Genomic DNA, 22,389 nt, shown 5'->3' with positions numbered 1-22,389 from the left:
TGCAAACTTCCCCGCAAGCACCCTTCGGTGGCTGCCAGGTCCATGGAGATGTAAGCTTACTGAATCAGCAGCCCCTTATGAGAATCACAGATGGTTACCTTGAGTAACAAAGAGGCTAGGTCTGTGCTTCTTGCCTCAGGCGGCACCTTGGGATCTCTACTGCTTGCATCCTATTTCCAGAGACCGGTTTAATTGCTCTGGGTGAGGTTTAAAATTTCCGTGGTTAATTGCAATGTGCAGCTAAGGTGGAAAACCCACAGGCTAGGCAAACTTGTTGAATCTGTATGCAAATATTTCTGCATACAACTAGGGGGAGGTAAGGAGAGGAACAAAGATTAGAGCCATCGTTTTATTAGGTACTTAAAGGGATCCAAGACCCCATCCCCAATTAAAAATTAAAGTTCCCCAGGTCTCCGGGTTGAGGGCCAAAATTAGTAGTAGTAGTAGTAGTAATAGTAGTAGTAGTAGTAGTAGTAGTAGTAGTAGTAGTAAGGAAAAAAGAGGCCAAGGAGGGAAGACAGGTGTCCCTATCACCTAGCTGGAGCAGCATGGGCCCTACTCTGCCAGTGGCAACTCAGTGCGCCGCTGTCTGAGGCCGAGCCTCTCTGCTTCATAGAGAAGCTCCATTGTGTGGTGCCACACTAGCCCGTCTATGGAGGGAAAATCCCAGTGGTCATTGTCAATCTGCCCCAGTTTGTCCTCAACTCCTCTGTAGGCTTCTGTAAATCTACTGTGCCCGGATTGCCCACCTCCCAAAGATGTTTTGGTTGCCACCATTATTTGTTTTCTATGCATATCTACTGACAAACAGAATCAACAATTATTCCGGCCGCTAGGTACAAACAGATAACCCCATCTTGCTATTTGTTATTTTGGGGGAACGAATGAAAGAAAATAGTAAAACTATCCGAAAATAATAATGACAAAAATAGCTAATGTTGCTTGATCTCTAACTGAATCCCAGTTACTAAGTGCTTTGTGTCCACTCATTCAGGGTTGTGAAGGTCCTCTAAGTAGGCACAACTGTGGTCATCCCAGATGTCCCAGAGATAAATACAGTAGGCCATGTGTGGTCATGAAGGCTCATCTAGGTAAGTGCCACTCATACTGTGGACATGGTATATTTTCATATTTATTACAATATTCTTTTTATAGCAGATAGTGGACAAGTATATCGTTCAAACACAATCATATTATGAACATTTGTCAACAGATGGAAGTAAAGTGTCTTGGAAAGGAGTGACTTTCTCTGACTCACGTAAAGGTACTACATGGAATAGAGAAAACCCTGTCTTATTTACTTCTCAGAGCAATCTGAAGAGCCAGGTGCAATTTGTATTCTCAGAGGAAATTGAGGCACAGAGAAGTTGAAGTGTTTGCCCAGGCCTCATAGGTGGTGGAGCTCACATTCAAACCCAAGCTGCTAGCTCTAGAGCCCACACACGCCAACATTCAACTTGACAGCGAATCCTGTTTCTACAACTGTTGATGTTTTATAAAACCCCTCTGTGGCCATCACCTCTTTAGATTCACACATGATCCCTCAGGGTACTTAGGTGGGGCCACTTTAACAAACCTTAGTTTATAGATGAAGAAATGAAATCATAGAGTGTTTATCCAAAGTCAAATAACACATGATGGCCACAAGGAGGATTTAGAACCTGGTTCCTGACCCTAAACGACTGTGTCATCACTCTGACAGCCCCATTTGTGATTCAGCATCATAAATTAGAGCGACAAAACCCATCCGCTGAATTCTTCCTGCCCAGGTGTTCGGGCACCATTGGCTAGTCGGCTGCTAAGAGAAGGGTCCATCTCCACGTGGCCAGGAAAGCTCTCTGAAACCATTCAAAGCTCCCTGGAGCAGAAAGCAGCGATGGTTTCTGCCCTTTATTGAACTTTGGAGGTCTCGGTCCCACAGCTTCCTCAGGGCTTGGGCTGGTATTGGGCAATACCACCTGCAATGAGCCCAGGGAAAGGTTGAGGATCGGGAGCTATTAGTAAAGGTGAAAGGACTGGGGTGATTTACTAGAGAACGTTTGGACAAATCTGACAAGTTCAATATCCTGGGTCTTTGTAGCCCTTGCCCCGTGGCCAGTGGTCAAATCAATGAGAGTGACTAAAGCCTGGAAGAAAAGGATATGGTATTTACAAAGTATCCAACTGTTTTATCTCATTTGAGGGCAAACGAAGACAGCACAGACTACAAACAACAGAAATGGGGATTAAATCATTCATTTGCTCACTCCACAAACATCTACAGGCTTCTACTGGGTGTGAGGTGCTGTGCTACACATTTAAATATATTTCTAACAGTTGATGGGAGTGGGGAGATCAATGAAATGATAGACCAGGCCATCCTTTTGAGGGCCTATCCAGGTCAACAGTGACCTCACCTATAATCCTTTCCTGACACCCTGAGACCTTTAAGGCCCCTCTGTTGTATCATCAGCAGACACATAGCCAAGAGCCCCTTTGTGAACTACACTTGGCCTTTCTTGCTTATGAGCCTTCTCTTACTCCTCCCCAGCCTCTTCCACCTGCCTGTAGCCCCTTTATTACTTATTGATAATTGTTCCTATTTTCAAATTCAACTCCATTTACTCTAGAGCCCCTGGCCCCAACCCTTGCTGCCCAAAGCAGCCCTTGTCTTCTCATAACACACATGGTGGTGACATCCATGTGGCTCTTATATCTGGTAGAAACGCTTTACTGGAAATATGCAACAAGATGCTCAATGACTACTATGCTGCTGTTCTAGAATTTGGGGGATGATTTCCACTAGACCATTCCTTGAAGTATAATTGAAATACTTAAGAACCACTCATATTCATTAAATATTCTATAAATCCAGAACTAAAGTAATTTAAAAATCAGTTGTTTTCTTTGCAGGGCCCTTTTAAAGAAAAGAAATAAAGGTTTTAGGACTTCATACGAGTTTTTGGTTATAAATAGATGGATAAAGACAAAAATCCATTGGATGATTGGTTAGGCTCATTGGCCGGCTCTTGGCTTGCACGTCACCATCACAACATGTGGATTAAACTCATGCCTCAGAAAATTACAAATGACTCACACCAGGCATTTTGCAAGGTACTCTGGAATGTTCCTGACCCCATATTTGTTAGATATGTGTGTTTTAAGTTGTGCCATACAACTTATTTTATGTTTGTGTCATTTCCTATGGATCCCATTAGTTCCATGACAGCATGACCATGGGAAGAGTGGAAACATTAACCTCAGCCGTGGGGTATAAAACAAAGTATTGTTCAGGAAAAGAACTCTTGATTGACTCATCCTTATCCAGAATCTCATCAGGGCCCTTAGAGAGTCCATAGGATGACAAGACTTCTTTTACTTTTCTTTGATTATATAACCACACTTTCCTCCCAAAGGACCATTTATCTGGACCATTTTCGGAGTATCACACACTACCTGAAATCCTAGGCTTTGGGGGCTAGTGTGGTCTGTTTATTCTCATCTACTGCTTTTTATGGAAACGTCCACTTGGAGAGTGGGATGAATCTATAAAACCTGGAAATATTTTGTAAGTGTCTGGACAACAGAAAGCAACATCAGGGTCTCAAACTTTCCACCCTTGTACTGACAGCTCCAAAATCAAATCTATATTAACAAGGAAAAAAGCTCCAACAATTAAACGGCTCACAGAGGCAGGCTAAGCAGAGCTCTTCATACTTCTCTCAACTCTACTCTTTTTTGTATAGCTGGTCAGCAAGGAAGACCGGGACCAAGAGAATCCCAATGTCTCTGATTGCTGGGGCAAGGAGGGCCAGGGACCTACAAAATGGGGATGCACAGAACAAGAATATTAAAAAAAAAAACAAAACCTTAGTCCCTGGGTGCAAGGAGAAGTTTAGCATGCCCGGGGATGCTTCCATGACCCTTAAAAGCAGACATATAGATTCAGGCCTGTTCTCATGAGAATAGCACTTGTTCTCTTTTATGGAGTTGACCGATGTGCTGAGGAAAGCACAGGCTTTGGAATCAGTTTGGACATCAACTCCATGTGCTCTTGACAAGCTATGAGACTTTGGGCAAGTTTCCTGGGCCTCAGTTTTCTCATCTGTAAAATGGAGATAAATGACCTCTGCCTTAATAGGTTATCGGGAAGATTAAATGAGATATTGCACATGAATGCACCTGGTGCATGACTCACCTGGTAAAAAGAGGACTTACAGTTTTTAAAAAAGAAGCATTAACGACACACACAAATTTTAAGGGGGAAAGCCTGATATGAGGATGATGAGTTCGGCCCAGCACCACCCAACATCTGTTTTCTGTCTCTGAAGCTAAGATTTTCTTTCCCTGCCGCTGCCCCAAGCTGGGCACAGCCCGAGTGGGGAACTCTATCTGCTCTGCATGCAGTCAGAAGGAAAAGGTGATTTGGTCCATTTTTACTTTTAATCCCCCACCTCCACTCCCCAAGGAAGATCCTCATGTACGGAAGGCCGAGAAACCTCCACAGGTTCAGCAAGGAGCCCAGGCCTTCGAGTCTCCTGTTAGAACTATTCTTGTGTCTGTGTTTCCTTGTTTTTGTCGCTGGGAGTCTATTACCAGAATAGTCAATGGCGGTCTTAAGAGGATCCCTCATGTGGTCAAATATGCTGCGTAGGACAAATTCTCCCAAGCTGAAGTCATTTAGAAAGCAGCCGCACATGCTGCTTTGCTAACATACACGTGCACCCCCGTGCCGAGATTAGTCTCGTCACGTCCGCCGAGAAGGCGCACCAGGGCAGGCCCCTCTCTATGCTGGAGACCTGCTCCAGCCCTAAGCCAGATTTTCTTTATTGGTTAGTAAGCTCTTTTAATGAAATGTACTACTCTTATTATAGAGGACTCAAAATAAGACCTAAATCACAAACCAATAAAAGAAAATTATTGGGCCGGGTATCTAAAGTTACTACCTAGAGGCTACTCCAGCGTGGTATTTATAAATCTCTAAACAGTTAAGTATAATTGTCTTTCTGGTTTTGGGGACTGAAGCCAACAGCAGTTTCAGTTACAACTGAAGAAAAATATTTTAGCACGGAGCTTTGTTCATTCGGTGGGTAGAGAGAAATGGCTTCTCCCCCACCACCCTTTCAGGATTAAGAGAGGCTATCGTGGCAATGCATGTTATATAGGGAGCAGCTGAAAAAAATGCTTCTCTGGTTTCGGGGCGGGAGAATGTGTGTGAGGCTCTGTATATAGGTGCGGGTGGGGGGCTGGGGAGCGGCCTGGGTGTGCAGGGGTGAAGCTGTGGGAGGACTAAAAGGGGGGACACTGGGAAGGACGGAGGGTGATATGGGAGTTGAAGTTGGGGGTGGTCTGTCAAATTAACGGAAAAGCCAGATGTGCAGCTGCTTGCCCACGGCCTCTGAGACACAGAGACAGTGCCATTCTGGAAGGACTTGAAAGCTTCCACTGAAAGACCCGTTAGAACCGCAATCCCACCAAACGCCACAGTGCTCCCTCTGGAGTAAGAATGTAGATCATCGAAAACGCAGATCCGCATGTAATAAGAATAAAGAAAATACCACAGACCCTCAGTCATAAAGGACCAAAGAACTCATCTGATCCAATGTCCCTCTCATCACAAAGATCAATATCAGTGACTTTCCCTTGGCAAATGGACATGTGGTGACAGAATGCTCACTACATTTTTAGGCAGCCCATTCTGCTCTGGAAATGTCTTCCTTATGTGGGGCTAAAATCTGGTTCTCCTTCATCATTAGCCATCAGTCCTGGTTTTTCCCATGGAGTAGAAGATAAAATGGCCCTTTCAGCCCACTACCCCCTATTCTCTTGACTGCTTGGCAAGTGACAGCTTGTCCCAGCATTTCCTCATTCTGACCATCCCCTTGGCGGCATTCTTGAGTTTGTTAGTTCTTTCCTTCAAACCTTCGTAGCTCTTGACACACTCCCTCTCAGAACGACCAGTATGAAACAACCATTACTCAAAATAAATCACATTTCTATCAACAAGGTTTATGCTGCCTGTCTTCAGTGATTATTTGAAACTTAATGCTCAGAGGTCTTCATTACATTCCATCCTGTGGCTTTTGCCCCAAAGTTCCAGGTTAGGAAGGTCCTTTCGAATCATGACTTCTGCCATTCAATAATTTTGAGGTCTGAGAATCCATACAGCATCCCCCAAAGATAAAAGAGAAGTCACATTTTCTTCTCTGGAACAGTAAAAGAAATCTCAGACTTCAGGATACACCCTATGCCCCCAATTAATGCTGTCTTTCCAAGGAGCACGGCCATACTTCCAAAGAAAAATGTCATTCCCTACTGGAGGCTCTTAACCTTTGTTGAAAGGCAGACAAGGGGGAGCATCTGCTTATGTGTGGGTATCATTTAGTGTCACCGTGGCTGAGGGTCATGGAGGGCTGGAGGAACCGTGGTGTGTGTGTGTGTGTGTCCCTGCACGTATGTGTGCTGGTATGCACAAACGGACATGCTTGTGTACCTATTGGTGTGTTTGTGTAAGCCACTATATATTTTTTTAACCTGGTGGCTATAGAGAGGCATAGAATATAGAAAAATAAACCTAGAGGGGTGAGGAAAAGCAGTCAGGGGACATTCATTCTGCGTTTTTGACATATGTTTCCTTGGGAAGTTGGGAGCCCAGCTCAGCTCGTGGAGCCTCAGCTTCTACCAACATTTTCCTCTGCCCTTTCTAAGATGCTCCTCATCCTTCTGCCTTTCACCTCTCTTTCCTCAGACCTCTCTCTGAGGCTCTTCTCCACTTGTAGAGCACGAGCAGTGGGGCGGACATTTAGCTGTGACCCTCTCCTGGATGCAAAACTTCATCTCCACCCATCTTCTCTTTGTGGTCCCCTGATTTTCTGCCAAATCTTATATAGAAATGAACCCTGGCTAGAACCCCAAATTACCAACACCACATTCTCCCGCAGCCAGACCCTCCGTACTGAGGCCTCTTCCTATAAGTGCATTGCTGTCCCCTGAGAAGGAAGCTCATGATCACGCAATCTGTTTTACATCTACTCTGTCTCACAGTAAAATAATGTCCCCTTCTTTTTCCAGTTCAAGGTTCCTGGTCTCCTGGATAACCACAGTTCCTACCCAGACCCCTGCATCCTCTTCTTTCCCACTCCAAACAATGCTTCACAGGGCTGCCAGATCAATCTCCCTGAAGCTCAGGTCCAATCCCATCACTCTCTCACTCTGAAAACTGCTGTAGCTCCCCAGTGCCTACTGAAATATTTATATCTTCATAACTCAAAATTTTAAAAAATCCCTCAATGCCTAACCCAAATTTCTGCCTCAGGTGTCCCCACTGTCTTACACATAGCCTGTATTCCAGCCAGATTATACTCATCACTGTCCCTCGAACATGTCTCCGGGTTCCCCTGCCCCTTACTTCTAGTCTCTGTGACTGCAGCCAGCTCTATCTGTTTCCACCTGGTGAAATCCTATGCATTTTTCAAAGTGTCTCTCAAACCCACTCTCTTTTTCTTCCTGTCCCACGTTAGCCTCCACAGACTGTAATTCTTTCCTGGTAATAGACCAGCATTCGGAAGCAGAGCTACACATTTGCAGAGGAGGTTGCCAGGACAGGGAATGTGCTTCATGGTACCCATGTCTCCCCAGCAATGCCTGGCATGCACAGTCTGGGCACACAACAGGTACTTAATAAGGGTTTGTGGAATTGGATTGACACCTTCAGGACAGGTAGCGTGAATCTGAGGAATGCAGAGCATATAACAGGAAAGGGAACCACAGAGTAACCTTAACACCACATCCAAATTTAACCCCGAGGTTGAAATACACATGCTCCATCTTCTTGAAGAAACTCAAGCTCTGGAGGGGAACACACAGCTGGCTCTGGGGGTGAGCAATTGTTGCTGTTTAGTAGCAGGGTGGTGCTAGATCTCTGCACCACTGTCTCTCAAAAGCTATGATCAGGAGGAAGGCCAGTCCACTGGGCAACTAATATCCTTCACTTATCACCATGAGACACATGACAGAGACAAAATGGCAGATACAGCTAGTAGGCAGAAACCAGAGCCTGGTCTCCAGCACATCCCCTAGCCCCTTTCTCTCCACTTAAAGCTTTTTAGTCTTGGGAAGCTGATGACAATCCAGATAATAGGAAAGAAAGAAGGCAGACCAACTAGTTGAGCCAACAGCATTGTCCTAAAGAAGTAAAATAGTTTAAAGTTTGGGATCCCTGGGAGACCAAGAGACCCCGGTTAAAACCACTACTTCACTCCTCAAGGCCTAGTTTTCTCTTCTTTCCAATCAAAATGGTAACCTCCTTAGCACATACACCACCTCTGAGGACCAACTCAGGCAGTGCTTCCTAACCCTGGCCGCACACGGCATCATCTAGGAGTTTATAAAACTCCTCCTGGCCAGGTTGTACCCCAGGCCAGTTAAACCACAGTTGCTGAGGTGCAACCCAGCTACCAAAATTTTTTAGAAGTTTCTCAGATGATTACAATGTGCAGTCAAGGGTGAAAACCAGTGATCTAAGAAATGCATAGCATCTCAGTTGGCAAAATGCCTACCACAGAACGGCGGCAAACGTTCATGAGCATTAGCATTATTATTACAGTTCTCGTTGGTACTGGTGCTGCTGGTGCTTGTGGTAGTGGGACAGGCTTGGCTTTGGACTCCGAATTCTCACGCGGATGAACGGTTTTCAGCATAGTACCACCAAGCTCTGTTCTGGCTCTGCAAGGAATATGTCATTCTCCAAGCTCATCACATATTCCTCTCTCAGATCAAACCTCCCACGCTTCAGTTCTCCCATGCCTTTGCCTCACACCCTGTTCTTCGACCTCATGGGGATTTGTTTCCTGCTTTGTTTTGGCCTCCCTTTCTATAAGCCCCAACACTGGTTTGACTTGTCTGTCTACCATCTTACACCTGGTGGCCACTCATTTTCATATTCTCTCAACAGCTCCATGGAATCCTTCCCCTCCTCTGAGTCTCCATCCCAGACTAAAGCCATTTTGTATGTTTTCTGTTGTTTCTGCCAAGAACTGCAGAGAAAATCAAAGAGCTGTGTTGACCAGCATCATGGCACCATCACAAATCCAACCCCAGCTGGCCCTCCCCAATGCTCACTCATGCTCTCACCTCGCTCCAGCCATCTCCCTTACATGTTTACTGTAATGTCTGCTCTCAACTTTGTCACCATCAGTTCCCCATCCCAATCGTCCTGGCCTGTCCTTCGATCTTCAGGGAAAACCAAACTGGCTGCTTTGTGAAGGAAGTAGAGCGAACAGACTGAGCTGCCTCCAGCTTCATCTTCCCCATCTAGCCTTCTGTCTCAGAGGGACAGGAATCATTCCTTCTCCTTTTCAAGGCCATATCATCTTCTCCTAATTGTCTCTGTTCCTCTCTCTATCATTTAACAACTCTCCCCTAAAGCTTCAAACTTTCCCTCTCAATGGGGTGTCACCTCAGTCTACTGTAGCCAACAAATATGGTATCTTTCTCCACATTCTAAAAAGAAAAAGGAAATCTTTTCTTTGACAAGATACTCTGAAATATCCTATTTCTCTCCCTATCAGCACTTGAAAGAGTAATATATGGTTTCAAATTCTCACCTCCCATTAATGCTTCAGACCCCTGAATGCCAGCTTCTACTGGCAACCAGTTATTCAACCATTCTTGCCAAGGTCATCAACAACTTCTTGAGGGTCATATGTGCCATTTTTAGAACCTCATCTATATGACTTTTTTATAGTACCTGACAGTGCTAATCATTGTTTCCTTTCAAATCAGTTCAGCCCAACACATTCTTATGGCATATCAACTCTGTCAGCTCCTGTGCTTGGGGCACTGGGAACATCGAGATGAGCAAAAGAAGAAGAGTCCTTGCCTCTCAAAGAGCTCAAAGTCTACTCAAGGAAACACATGTAGCAACAAATAATTAGGATATATTCGAAACAGCTATCTGGAACTTATTCAACTCTCTTCCCCTTTGACAGCATCCACTCCTACTTCCTTAAATTTTTGCCCTCAGCCCCTTTCACTGGATTCTCTTCCTCTGTTTGTCCCTTTGGTGTTGACATTTCCAAGGTTCCAGGTTTGGCCCTTTTCTCTTAGTTGCTCTGCCTTCTCTCCCTGAGAAATATCCACACTCAAGGCCTATACCCTGCCATCACCAATGATTTCCAAGTCTGTACCTTCAGACCTAACTTTATCCCTATAGCTGTATGTTTGTATTTCTTCTTAGATATCTTGTTAGATATCCTACTTTCAACTCAAATGGATGAGGACCAAATTCTTTATCATCTGCCAGAAGCCTATTTCTCCTCTTGAGTTCTCAGCTTATTTCATCACTTTTATATCCACCCAGTAGCCAACTTTGAAAGTCATTATCAACTCCTCATCCTTGCTCATCCACACCTCCTTCTCACCCAACTGGCCTTCAATGGGCTATCTTTTCGGTTTCAAATCCTCACACCCTGCCTCAGTTTCTGCCTTGCCCTTGTGACTGACATCACTACAGCTGTCCTGTCAGTGCTTATTCATCCCTTCATGTCTACTACAACTGTCTCCCTACATAGCTCATGCTGCCATCTCTTCCCACATCTAAACCATGCTCATATTCTTGCCTGTTATCTCTTTAAAAGGTGGATTTAATCACCATCTTCCTATCATCCCAGCCCTTAACAAGGCTATAAGCCTGTGCTCTAGACCTGCATTGTCCAATACGGTAGCCACTAGCCACATGCCTATATTTAAATTTATAAATTAAATAAAAGGGAAAAAAGCAGTTCCTCAGTCACACTAGCCCCATTTCAAGTGCTCAATAGCCACATGTATTCAACTCATCCACAAATGTTACCTCTTCTTGGAAGCTTTCTCAACTCCTTAAAATATATAAAATGAGGAGCTTTATGTACTCTTATATTTCTAGTCTCAAACTTGTCTCATTGCACTGTAATTGTTTATGGGGGTACCTCCTCCATTCACCTGAGCCCTCAAGGATAGTGACTGGCTGCATCCAAGTCATCTTTGTGTTCTGGGCTTTTATAATGCCTGATGTATAGTGGGCACTCGTTTATTCCTCTCTCTTTCTCTCAAGAGTTATCCTCACCAGAAGGTTAACCAGGAAGAAACTCTAAGATGCTCATTTCATAATGTGATACAAAAGCACAAAGGGAAACTCAATCACATGTTCCCTCTTTTCAGGTACTGACTCAAGGGGCTCTCTGAGAATGGACCCTTCCTTCCTCGGCTCACCCTCCCTTTCAAGATCACACTCAGTTCTTGTCTTTTAGAACCACAGGGAAACAGTCTGGCAAGAGCCACTGTTGTACCAGTTGATTTAAATTGAAATGTTTTCCCCAGATAAATGCGTGCTAAATAATACACCAGCTCTCCAGCCAAAGGGAAGTGACAGGCGCTCTGTAAATAAAGGCACTTAGTTGCTGGTAAAGAGCTGTAAAGTGGTTCTGAGCTGATGTTTGCTGACCAGCAAGAAGCAGCTTCACCTGCTTTATATAATTGTCACTGCAGTCTTGCCTGCTGTATATTAAAACTGCATCTCATAGACCCAACTGTCACATCGGATATACCATCCAGCATGGGGTATGCCACCTTTCTCTGTAATTGTTTTTGACAACCAGGCATCACATCTCAAATCTTTCAGAAAGTGTCTGGTCCAGAATCCCTAGGCTGGGTCAGTTCTGACACCATGTGGGCTAGAACAGTGACACCAAAAGGCAATGTGAATAGAGGAGAGGGAAAAGGGAAAAGAGGTTTTGTTGGTCTCGGAGACCAAGTAATGCATAGTGGCAAGTGTCTGAACACAAATCTCAACAAAGACTCTACCTCCTCAGTGTTAAGACACATTTTTCATGTTACACTGTATCATGTTAGGAAAACTTGCCATAAAAATGCATGGGTATTTTGGCCCCAAAGCACACACATTTGTTCTGAGTCCACATTTCTGTCCTGCTGAGTTCTGGAGACATGGTCATGTAGCTCTCAAGACAAAGCAAAGGATGGGGTTTTATGAGGACTACAGAATAAATCATAATGAAAACTGGGTAGCAGTGGCCAGAAAGCTCTGTCATTATCACTCAGGGCAAGTTAGATTTGCTTCCGCCCACTGAAAAGAGGAACACAAAATCATTTGGTACTCTAATTCCAATTCACCTGCAGTGCGGTGGTGACAAATGCCCAGATGAAGGGTAGTGAGAATATCTGAGGCCAATGAGCATTCCTGCTGGTCCAGAGCATCTCAAGGAGGGACAGAGTGGCAGGGAAACCTAGTTTGTCCCTCAAGCCCCATGGGCTGGGACGAACCCAAGGAGTGGGCTGCATGATGAGCAGCCCAAGGTGAACCCAGAGCACTCACCCATCAGAGAGAAAGTCACTTCCTGTGCTGATGGCCAGGAAAGTCAGAGTGTCCCCAGAGGAGAGTGTTAGAAACCAAGGGCAAGAGAAGAGCAGACAGAGTAAGAAAACAAGGGGAAATGTGGGCTCAGTGCATCTATAATTCTGACAGTCTCTCACTGAGGGCAGAACAGACTGCTTGCTGGCTGCTGGCAGCATGGGCCCCATTCCACTGCGGACCAAGATACATCCTCTAAGCTACAAGCCCTAAGATACATCCTCTGCCTTCTTCTGGCCCCTGCGTGCCTGTGTGCGTGCGTGAGTGAGTGCGTGCGTGCATGCGTGTGTGTGTGTTTAGGGGGATAGGCGTACAAAAGAAGGAGTGTCCTTCTCTTGTTTTTGTAAGAAAACTAAGCTCCCTTTCCCTTTCTTCCTTATCTCCTCCCAAAACATATTTTCCTTGCTTATTCCCATGCTAAAGACAGCAAAGGGAAGGCTTTTGAGAATTGGGTATGTGCAGAGGGGAGGGAAAGCATTTTTACCAGTTTGGCCATCATCTAGGATCTGAGAGGCTGGGAGCTGGTTTCTGAGAGCTGGAAGGAAAACCCATGTCAGATGCACACGTAACTCAATTGTGCATTGAGATTCTGATCTATGGACCTTGACGATCACAATTATTAAATTGGGAGAAAACAGACATGCACTTTTCTGCCCCTCCCGCTCAGTTCCATCTCCCCCACCCCGCCCCCTAAGAGAGTGATTCTCCTGCTTCTGCTTCTCTCCATTCCCCTTGCTAGCTCCTGCCAGGAGAAGAGGAGCGTCTGATCGGGTCGGTCAGTTTGTTCACTGGACCGGGTGTTGTTAGCTTGCAGATTATTGTGCCTTAGAGCAGTGCACACGAGTCACCTGGGGACCCCGTTAGAACGCAGATTCGGACGCAGGAGGTTTGGGGTGGGCATGAGATGCTGCATCTCTAACAAGCTCCTCGGGGGATGCCCACGCTGGGGCAGAGTTGGGAGGACATACATGGAAGAACAAGTACTTAAAGGCAGGACCAAACGGTGGCTTGCCTCTTCCACTTCCTAGAAGGTCAGCTTACTGTCTCCTCATATCCTCTGTCACCTGCCCTCCCTGCACAGCTCTGGCTCTCCGGGACACAGCGGGGTAGGTAAGACTCTCGTTCAGAGCCTTGACAAGTTGCTCTGCCTGCAGCCCAGCTGAGCAAGTGGATATCAAGATTTAGACTGGGGGACAGGCAGGGTTGGTGGCGTGGAGAGGTGAAAACCAGGCTTCAGACTGGATCAGTCAGGGTTGCCTCAAGCCACTCCTAACAGACACATGAAAAAATGCTCCACATCACTCGGCATCAGGGAAATACAAATCAGAACCACCATGAGAAACCACCTCACATCAGTCAGAATGGCTAAAATGAACAACTCAAGAAATAACAGATGTTTGCGAGGATGCGAAGAAAGGGGAGCCCTCTTACACTGTTGGTGGGAAGGCAAGCTGGTGCAGCCACTCTGGAAAACAGGATGGAAGTTCCTCAAAAAGCTAAAAATAGAGCTGCCCAATGACCCAGCAATTGCACTACTAGGTTTTTATCCAAGGGATACAAAAGTGCTGATTCAAAGGGGCACCTGCACCCCAATGTTTATAGCTGCATTATCAACAATAGCCAAATTATGGAAAGAGCCCAAATGTCCATCAGCTGATGAATGGATAAAGAAGAAGTGGTATATATATGCAATGGAATATTACTCAGCCATCAAAAAGAATGGAATCTTGCCATTCACATCAACATGGATGGAAGTAGAGGGTGTTATGTTAAGCGAAATAAGTCAGAGAAAGACAAATACGTGATTTCACTCATGTGGAATTTAAGAAACAAACAGATGAACATAGGGGAAGGGAAAGAAAAATAAAGTAAGATAAAAATAAAGAGGGAGGCTAACCATTAGAGACTCCATAGTTAAGAGAATAAACTGAGGGTGGCTGGAGGGGAGGTGGGTGGGGGGATGGGGTAACTGGGTGACGGGCATTAAGGAGGGCACTTGTTGGGATGAGCACTGGGTGTTATATGTAAAGTGATGAATCACTAAATTCTACCTCTGAAACCAATACTACACTATAAGTTAACAAACTTGAATTTAAAAAAAGCAATGAAGACTAGAAGCCACTCTATTCCAAGTATGAAGAAAATCAGATATGGACGCAACCATTGGAAGTGCCGTTTCACTTGCAACACGAGGTGGAAGTTTCCACAGGAGGTGCTGGAGACCTCAAGGCAACTCGAAGAAGACCACAGCAGCCCCCTCAGTCCCTAGCAGCAAAGCCAGTGATGCTCAGAAAGCTCCCCTGAGCCGCTTTGAACCTCGCATCTGCTCAGGGTCGGGCTGCCGCTGCCTCCAAAGAACTAAGGCTTCTTTCCCTTTTCCAAATTCCAGATCTCGTCCCTGGGCCCCGCTCTCCTTGGCAGACGCTGGTCCAGAACCGTGCAGAGAAGAGGATTCTAGGAACGGCTGTTCCCAGCTTTGCTGCACTGTTGAACAGCTGTGGGAAGGGGATGGTGCTGAGCTGACAGAAGGTCACGCATGCGCAGCATGACCGGTCTGGGCGGCATGACGGAGCTGAGCTCTCCCCTGTCAGTAAGATGGCACTTCTCATCCCAGCAGCTATAGTTCTCATGGGCGCTGCTCCCTCCACCTTTGGTCCTGGAATGATGGGATTCAGGCCCCCATCAGGCCCCCAAGGCCACCCATCTGGTGGAACACTTATGGCAATGATCCTGCTGTTCACGGCAAGCCTGCACCGAGGCCTCACATCCCATCCTGCCGAGGCCCTGATTAGTGAGGCTGTTTGCTACGAGGTTTGGCTGTGCCGCCTGAGACTTCTAGATGACATCTTTACTAGCAGCTATCTGCCCAGGATCCCAGGGAAAATGACAAGGAAGACGGGGGCAGAGAAGAGAAGGCAGATGTGCATCATTTAACTCTGTCGTGCCTCCTGCAGAGAACGTGTGACCTGATGAGCATCACCTCTTGCTAAATGACTTCTCGTGTCCATATTGTCCCCACTGTCCAGGGGTCACCATCCGTAGGTCGGCATATAACAGGGCAAAGCTTAACAACCCCATGCAGCAATAACAATGGCAAAGCTTAACATAGGTCAATGGCAAAAATATATACTGGAGAGAAACATTGGGAATTGTTCTGGCAGCATCTTTCCAGTGTCTGACGTTAATCAGGGGACCCTGGTCATCAAGCCACTGTTTGGGAAGACTGAGGGGGTGGTAATTTAAAGGCTGCTTTCCTCTCTGGGACAGCAGCCTATTCTGAGTGTGGGTGTTCAGGTCTCAAGCCTGCTTCCCGCGATGGTAAGAAGAGGCAGTGGATGCCCCTTTGAAAGCCATCCCAGCAACCGCGGGTGTCACTGCCAGGCAGGCTGATGTGAGCCTCTTTGAATTACTGAGTGAAGGATATCCCTCTTGCCAGCCCCTGTCCCCTGTAGGCACAGCAGAGAAGTATTACAGGCTGTCCTTACCTTGGGAATTAGCCTGCAAGACCCCGATGCTGTCATCAAACTGCATAGATTTGATGTTGAGTGACGCCAAGATGCATTCCTTGTCCTGCAGCGAAGTATCATCAATATTATTCTGATTGGCTGACAGGATAACGCACATGTCACAGAGGTTGATGTTGACGGCCCTTAAATCAGCCCGACTTAATGGCGTACCCTTTGGCATAGAGGAAAGGAAACAAAAAAAAAAAGAAAGAAGAAGCCAAAGTGAGACCGAGGGACGAGAGGGAAAGAGGGGGAAAAATAAAAACAAATTAAAGATTGAGCCAGAGCTTTGGGAAATTATTTAACAAGTATCTTTGTTACGCCTTGACATTAAGCTGGCCTAACTACATTCAAGGGAATAGGAGCTGTGTGCTAATCTAAAGGGTAGTCAGTGCTGATGGCGGCATTTCAGGCTTGCTCTCCACACTCAATCAAGCCGTTGCTAACAGACGAGGGAGAGGAATAATGCCAGGGCCCTACATCTTCTTCCTGCTTGGAAATTGTCTTGATTTAAGAAACTGTCCTGTGGCAACCTCTGGCTTTCAGAACATAACGAGGGGGTGGGTTTCAAACGCCTGTTTATTTAATAGCAGGTCACTTCTGTCTCGGGCAAAAACAGCAGCTCCAACTAGAATTTCCAATGCAGCCAAGGGGAAATAGCCAGTGAGCGTGGTGTGATGAGGGGGTGCTGATAGCGGCTGCTCCACCTGGAGGAGGTGGGAGGGTTGGAAGGAATGTGCATCTTGTAAAGGGGCGGGGGGAAAGGAGTTAAGCTTCAAGTCATACAATTTTATTGCGTATTTTCAGCAAGAAAAAAACAAAAACAAAAACCAAGAGGGGCGCCTAGGTGGCTCAGTCAGTTAAGCATCCGGCTCTTGGTTTCAGCTCAGGTCATGATCTTTGGGTTGTGAGATGGAGCCCCACACCTGGCTCTGCACTGGGCGTGGGGCCTGTTTAAGATTCTCTTTCTCCCTCTCCCTCTGCACTCCCTCCCCTGCTCCCTCTCTAAAGAACAAAACAAAACAAAAAACAAGAAAATCACCTAATTGACCAACAACATAGGGATGGTTGAATACACCACTGGACATACGTTCAAGGGAAGTCTATGCAGCAGGTAAAGAGACCAAAACAGTTCTCCATGTAGGCATAGCCTTGGAAGGATCTCGGAAATAGTGGGTTAAGTGAGGGGGAAAAAACGCACACACAAAAAAGTTGTAGATAATTCAAAAAGTATGATTTCATTTATGTAAAAAGAAACCCACAAAATAAAACTATCTATTCATGAATATACTGATAAGTGCATGTACATTCAGAGAGAAATTTCAAGAAAAATATACACTAAACTAATAATAGTAATTACCTCTAGGGAGGAGAATAAGATTGGGGGTAAAGGAAAAAGTTTGTTTTTGACTTTACATACTTCTGTCTTGTTTGAATATTTTATAACAAGAATGTATTTGTATATTACCGGTATAATTAAAAATAAATAAGCCAGTAAACAGATTTTTTTAAAAAATCCCATAACAACAAAAAGCAGTGGGGGCGGGGGGAACAGAACAAGGAGGTAATGACAGAGAGGTAGAGAATGCAAGCTCAGGTGAAATAAAAGGATTAGTGCTAGAGGGGAGAGGTGTGACCTCCACAGGCTCTGTGTCCCTAGGAGGGATCATAGAACTGACCAGGCCAGCCCATGCCGGTGCTCCCCAGGGGCCATATGGCCTCATTTTGGAATTCACATACTGGGTTCTCCAGACTGACTCCAGCTTCTGCTTTGCCTACATGGGGATTTGAGTTGCCTTCAACTCACTGACTGTGTAGGGAGGGGGTCTGCCAACCACCAGATATCCTTGGATCCCTTCCTCCCATTCTCCCTCCTGGAGAAGGGGCTTTGAGCTGATGGAACTTGGCTGCACAGATTGAGACCATCAACCATCTTTTATGACTCAGTGACAGTCATGATTCTGCTCTCAGCCCCCAAAATACTGCTGCAAAGGGATATGATGGAGGAAGAGGCATTTAGGGCTATGGGGCTGGGAAGCTACTAGGCTCTGGAGCAGTATCTTTTGAGAGGAGAAGAACCCCACTTTTCCAGGGATCTCTTGGTACAAAACAAGTCTGACCAACTTCCTGAATCATTTTGCCAGTGCATAAGCCTCAATTGCCTACATCCATAATCTTTTAATTTTCACCTTGTAGGGAATCCAGCAGTAATTGTGATACAAGACAATCCCTGCACAGTTGTATACACATGATTTCAAAACTCAAGAAATACAAATGACATACATAGAAACACCATGTTTCTGTGGGCTGGCTCCAGATGTGGGGTACTGTTTACACAATGAAATATGTGAAGACAGAGATGAAGGCCCATTTTGTACAAATATATTGTGCTTGAGTGAGCTAAATTTTGGAGAGTTTAAAAAGGACCTGCAAATATGAGAGCTTATTCATATGCACACCAACAGGTGAGTGCATGTATGGAAGGGTACAAAGAAGGAAACACACACACATACACCACACACATGCATGTGTACACACACACACACACAGACTCATGTAGCCCAGCAAAATAATAAGCTCTTTTCAAAATACTTTTAGACCACAGTCCATGTGTCCCCAGGGGACCATGTGGAAAAGCACATGTAGGAAGACAATCGTGGAAATACATACTCAAATCTATGACGACTGGAATTAGAAAGGTATATATCTGTTTATGCTCTTCCATGCATAGGACTATTTGTTTTTCTTCAGGTGACTGTTTTTAACTACATGTGTTTACTAAATCAGTTTACTAGTTTACTAAATCCAGAATTGTTTAAAAGTTTATGAAAAATATATTGATTAGTGATTAGGAAGTAATTAGATGACTCCAAGATCATGTATCCCATGTCCTTACACTAAATTATGGAGTCTCAAACTGTTCCTTTTAGATTTGGGTCCTAGGATTTTTTAAAGTCAAGAATATCCCATGCACATATGTGCACACATACATACAAGCCCATGAAAACATTGTTAGGCTTCTAAATGAATGGAAAGCAGGGAGTGGCCAGCAGAAGGGGTTGGCAGCAGGAATAAAGAAAGAACTCTTAAATCCACTTGGTTAAAAACATAAAGTGGTACAACCAAGATTTATAGAAGCGTTAATAATGTCATAAGTAAATTGATAGAAGTAGTTCCATAAGTAAATTCTGCTATAAGCATCATAATATCTCAAAGCACTAGGTTTGGGTAGGCAAGAGAGAGAGTGTAGAGACACTGATATGGTAATGCATTTGATACCAGCCTAACTTCATGCTCGATGAGCAGCTGAACTTGGCTGCAAATTCCTTTTAATAAGGTCTCCCAGGGTTTAGCTATTCCTAGACAGAGCAGAGGGGAAGGGCTGAGTCCTCAGGCCCATAACCAGATGAAGAAGCAGACGCATGATCAAAGCTACAACTATCATATCCATCTGGGATTTTCTTTTGTGAAGGGAAAGAAGAAAAAAACATCACTAATGTGACCCTGGACTTACAGGCAATATGGACACTTTGGGGAAGTTATGAAGCGTCTCCCATTCCCGCTTGAGGTACTCAATGGAGCCCACAAACACGATGTGCTTGAGCTCATGGTAATGAAAGTTGCTGGCACGAAGTGGCATCACCAGGTTCCGGAGGCCAATCAGGGCTGAGCTGACATCACCAAAGATGCAGACCACGACGTGACCGCTCAGGACTGTCATGGCGGCTTCACTTCGAGTCTGCAACAGGGAGAAGTGTACCAGCATTGGAGAAAAGACCTCAGAGGTTGTGGTAAGGATTAAAAAAATCACTTTCATAAAGATAAACGTTTGTTGAGTGCTTACTATGTGCTTTCATTTTTATTTCATCAATGTTACAGTCACGCCATATGTATTTATAATTTGAGTATGTGTGTATACATTATACTGGTGTAATAAGTATATATAAACATATATCCACACATAAATGACCTTTTTTGACAAGGATTTAAGAAAGTTATGCCATAATACATATGAGCTGGTGCTCTTTCCTGATGATTTTTAGGGGGGGAAATAAGAGGGAATAGCAATATTTATGTTGCTTAGAAAAGAAGTCTTAGTTTCCATGAAATTGTTGATAAAATAAGCTGCCTTTTCTGGCTCTCTTGCTGAAATGATGATAAAATGGTAAGATCTATGCTAGTCTCAGCTTGAGAAGTTTGAATTTTGAGTTCTGGACTCACCAATGGGATTTCACACTACATCATTACATCAGTAGATAGAATATAACATCCTAAGGCAGGGGCTGGCAAGCTATGGCCCACAGGCCAAATCTGGTCTATACCCTGTTATTGTTTGGCCATGACCAAGGCAAGATTGGTTTTTACGTTTTAAAATGGTTGGAAAAAAAAGAAGATTTCATAGTATGTGAAAATTACATAAAATTCAAATTCCAATAAAATTTTATTGCAACACAGCCAATCTTATTCATTTAGGTATTGCCTATGGCTGCTTTTGCATTACAACAGCAGAGCTGATTAGCTGTGACAGAGACCATATGGCCAGCAAGATCTAAATTATTTATTAGATGACCTTTCGTAAAAAGAGTTTGTCGACCCCTGTCCACTGCTGCTTTGTGGTTTCCAGGGACATTCCTGGAGAGGCCCACCTGGGTAAGTCATCAGAGGAAGACTCCCAAAGAACAATTAAAAGGATCTAGAGATCGATCAGCAAGAGTAATAAGCCCATGTCTTCCCCCCGACCCTAGGCTTGATCTCAAATGAATGAATAAAATCACCCCAGTGAATGAGGACCCCAACTTCCCATGCAAATGTTTAGCCACTGCCACCCTTTTGCTCACTGTGTTAGTGAAGAGAGCAACACAGGAGGCCACTTAGTGGGCCTTTCTCCACTCCTCCGTCTGGTCCAATACCTCCCATTCTTGCCTTCCTTCCTCCCGATCCACCCACTGCATGCCTGGATGGCCCCATGTGGCTTTTGGGGAGGCATATTAATGTCCACTGCACATATCAAACTCTGCTTGATTTAATCCCTAGAATTGACCGGTGTATTGATTGTTTAAATGCCAATATTACAATTCACGACAATGTCAGCGTTATTACAGTAACCCCCAGGGAGAAGAAGGAGCCAGCTTTCACTGCCTGATCGTTAGAATAAAGCAGGGCTGTCACCATTATCGGTTTCCCTCTGCAATAGCCCAGGAACACCTAAGACAGGGGCTGTAAGATATGTCTTAGAAACAGTGACCAAGGAGGACCCACTGGGAAGTCAACATCCCATTTCACTGCTTCATGGAGAAGACCTAGAGTTAGTTTTCTTGGCTGCTTGGAAGTCTGAGTGCCTGGATACCGTTAGCAGAGCATCAACCAGTCTGTAACATGCTGTGATGGGGTTTCTAATTACTTTTAATTGGAGTCTAGCTCTCTTCAATGAGCTTGAGGAATACAAACTGGGTCCAGAGCGAGGGTTGGAAACCTACATTGGGAGGTGGGTAAGGCTCCAGTTGGCAAAGTGGCTGACCACAGGAGCTTAGCTCTGGGGACCGAAGCACCAATCCTTAGACCGGCCATAGTAATATCACCTGCAGAATCTTGTTGAGATCCCAGTTCCCGGAGAGTCTGATTCTACCAGGCTTAAGACCCACTAGAGAAACTACTCTCATGTACATCTGGTGCTTCTTATACATCTGTGAAGGTTTAACCCAAGCTGGGCCTTAATGGCCTTAAACCCTTCAAAGCACAATCTGTTTGCATCCAGTAAGACTCCTCTGGCCACTGAGATACATCCTAGTCTTCTCCCCTAGATTTGAATAGCATTTTGTGCCTCATAACACTTAGCTTTAAATACACTGTTTCATAGTTACATTTTATATCTTCTAATTAGATGATCATTTCCTCAAGATTGAGGCCACTTCATATTTTCTAACCCCACAGCAGTTAGTGTCCGGCACCCAGGGGGTCCATGCAACCCCAAAGCATCTTCACATAGCTGGCTCTTCTGAGTATTCTCATCTCTGCTCCAGTTGGACTTTGGCGAGGGCTTCTTGGACCACACTGTCTAAATAGTACCTCCTGGTCCCTTTCTAGCCCATGGCCCTCCTTGATTGGTCTTCATAGCACTGGATCCGTGTCTGAAATGTTTTTCTATCTTCATCTGTTTACCTGGAGATCTTCTCTTTGCCTTCCCTGGAACATAAGCTCTATGACAGCAGTCATTGTCAGGGGCTTTACCCTAGCCACAAAAGCAGTGCTTAGCACATAGATGGCCTGTTATAAATGTTTTGTTAAATGATGTTACTTTTCAGATGACAGAAGCAGTAACTCACTTCCCTAAACTCTTTCATGCCGGAGGGGATTTTGTTTGGATGTCAATTAGCCATACCCTCTTCAGGAATACTGGCAAGCCATTAAAACCCTGGATTCCAGATATGATACCCAGCCCTTTACCTGCCACAGGTGGGTAACACCAGCCTGAGTTCGGATCAACAGGGCAAAAGTGCA

General features: G+C 45.0%; 1 protein-coding gene across 19 annotated transcripts in view; it reads right to left on the bottom strand.

The window, feature by feature from the left end:
• KCNMA1 (potassium calcium-activated channel subfamily M alpha 1) overlaps positions 1-22,389 on the bottom strand; it is a 721,733-nt gene that overhangs the window by 58,595 nt on the left and 640,749 nt on the right. For all 19 annotated transcript variants that reach the window (XM_078077542.1, XM_078077543.1, XM_078077544.1 and 16 more), the window contains 2 exons: positions 19,406-19,630; positions 15,871-16,063 (listed from right to left, as the gene is read on the bottom strand). In XM_078077542.1, the coding sequence (XP_077933668.1) occupies positions 15,871-16,063; positions 19,406-19,630 (418 nt within the window). The remainder of the gene's footprint in view (positions 1-15,870; positions 16,064-19,405; positions 19,631-22,389) is intronic.

The sequence above is a fragment of the Halichoerus grypus genome, chromosome 7 (genome assembly GCF_964656455.1).
Source record: "Halichoerus grypus chromosome 7, mHalGry1.hap1.1, whole genome shotgun sequence".
NCBI classification, from domain to species: domain Eukaryota; kingdom Metazoa; phylum Chordata; class Mammalia; order Carnivora; family Phocidae; genus Halichoerus; species Halichoerus grypus.
The sequence above is the reverse complement of the archived record's forward strand: the minus strand, read 5'-3'. Positions and strand labels throughout refer to the sequence as shown.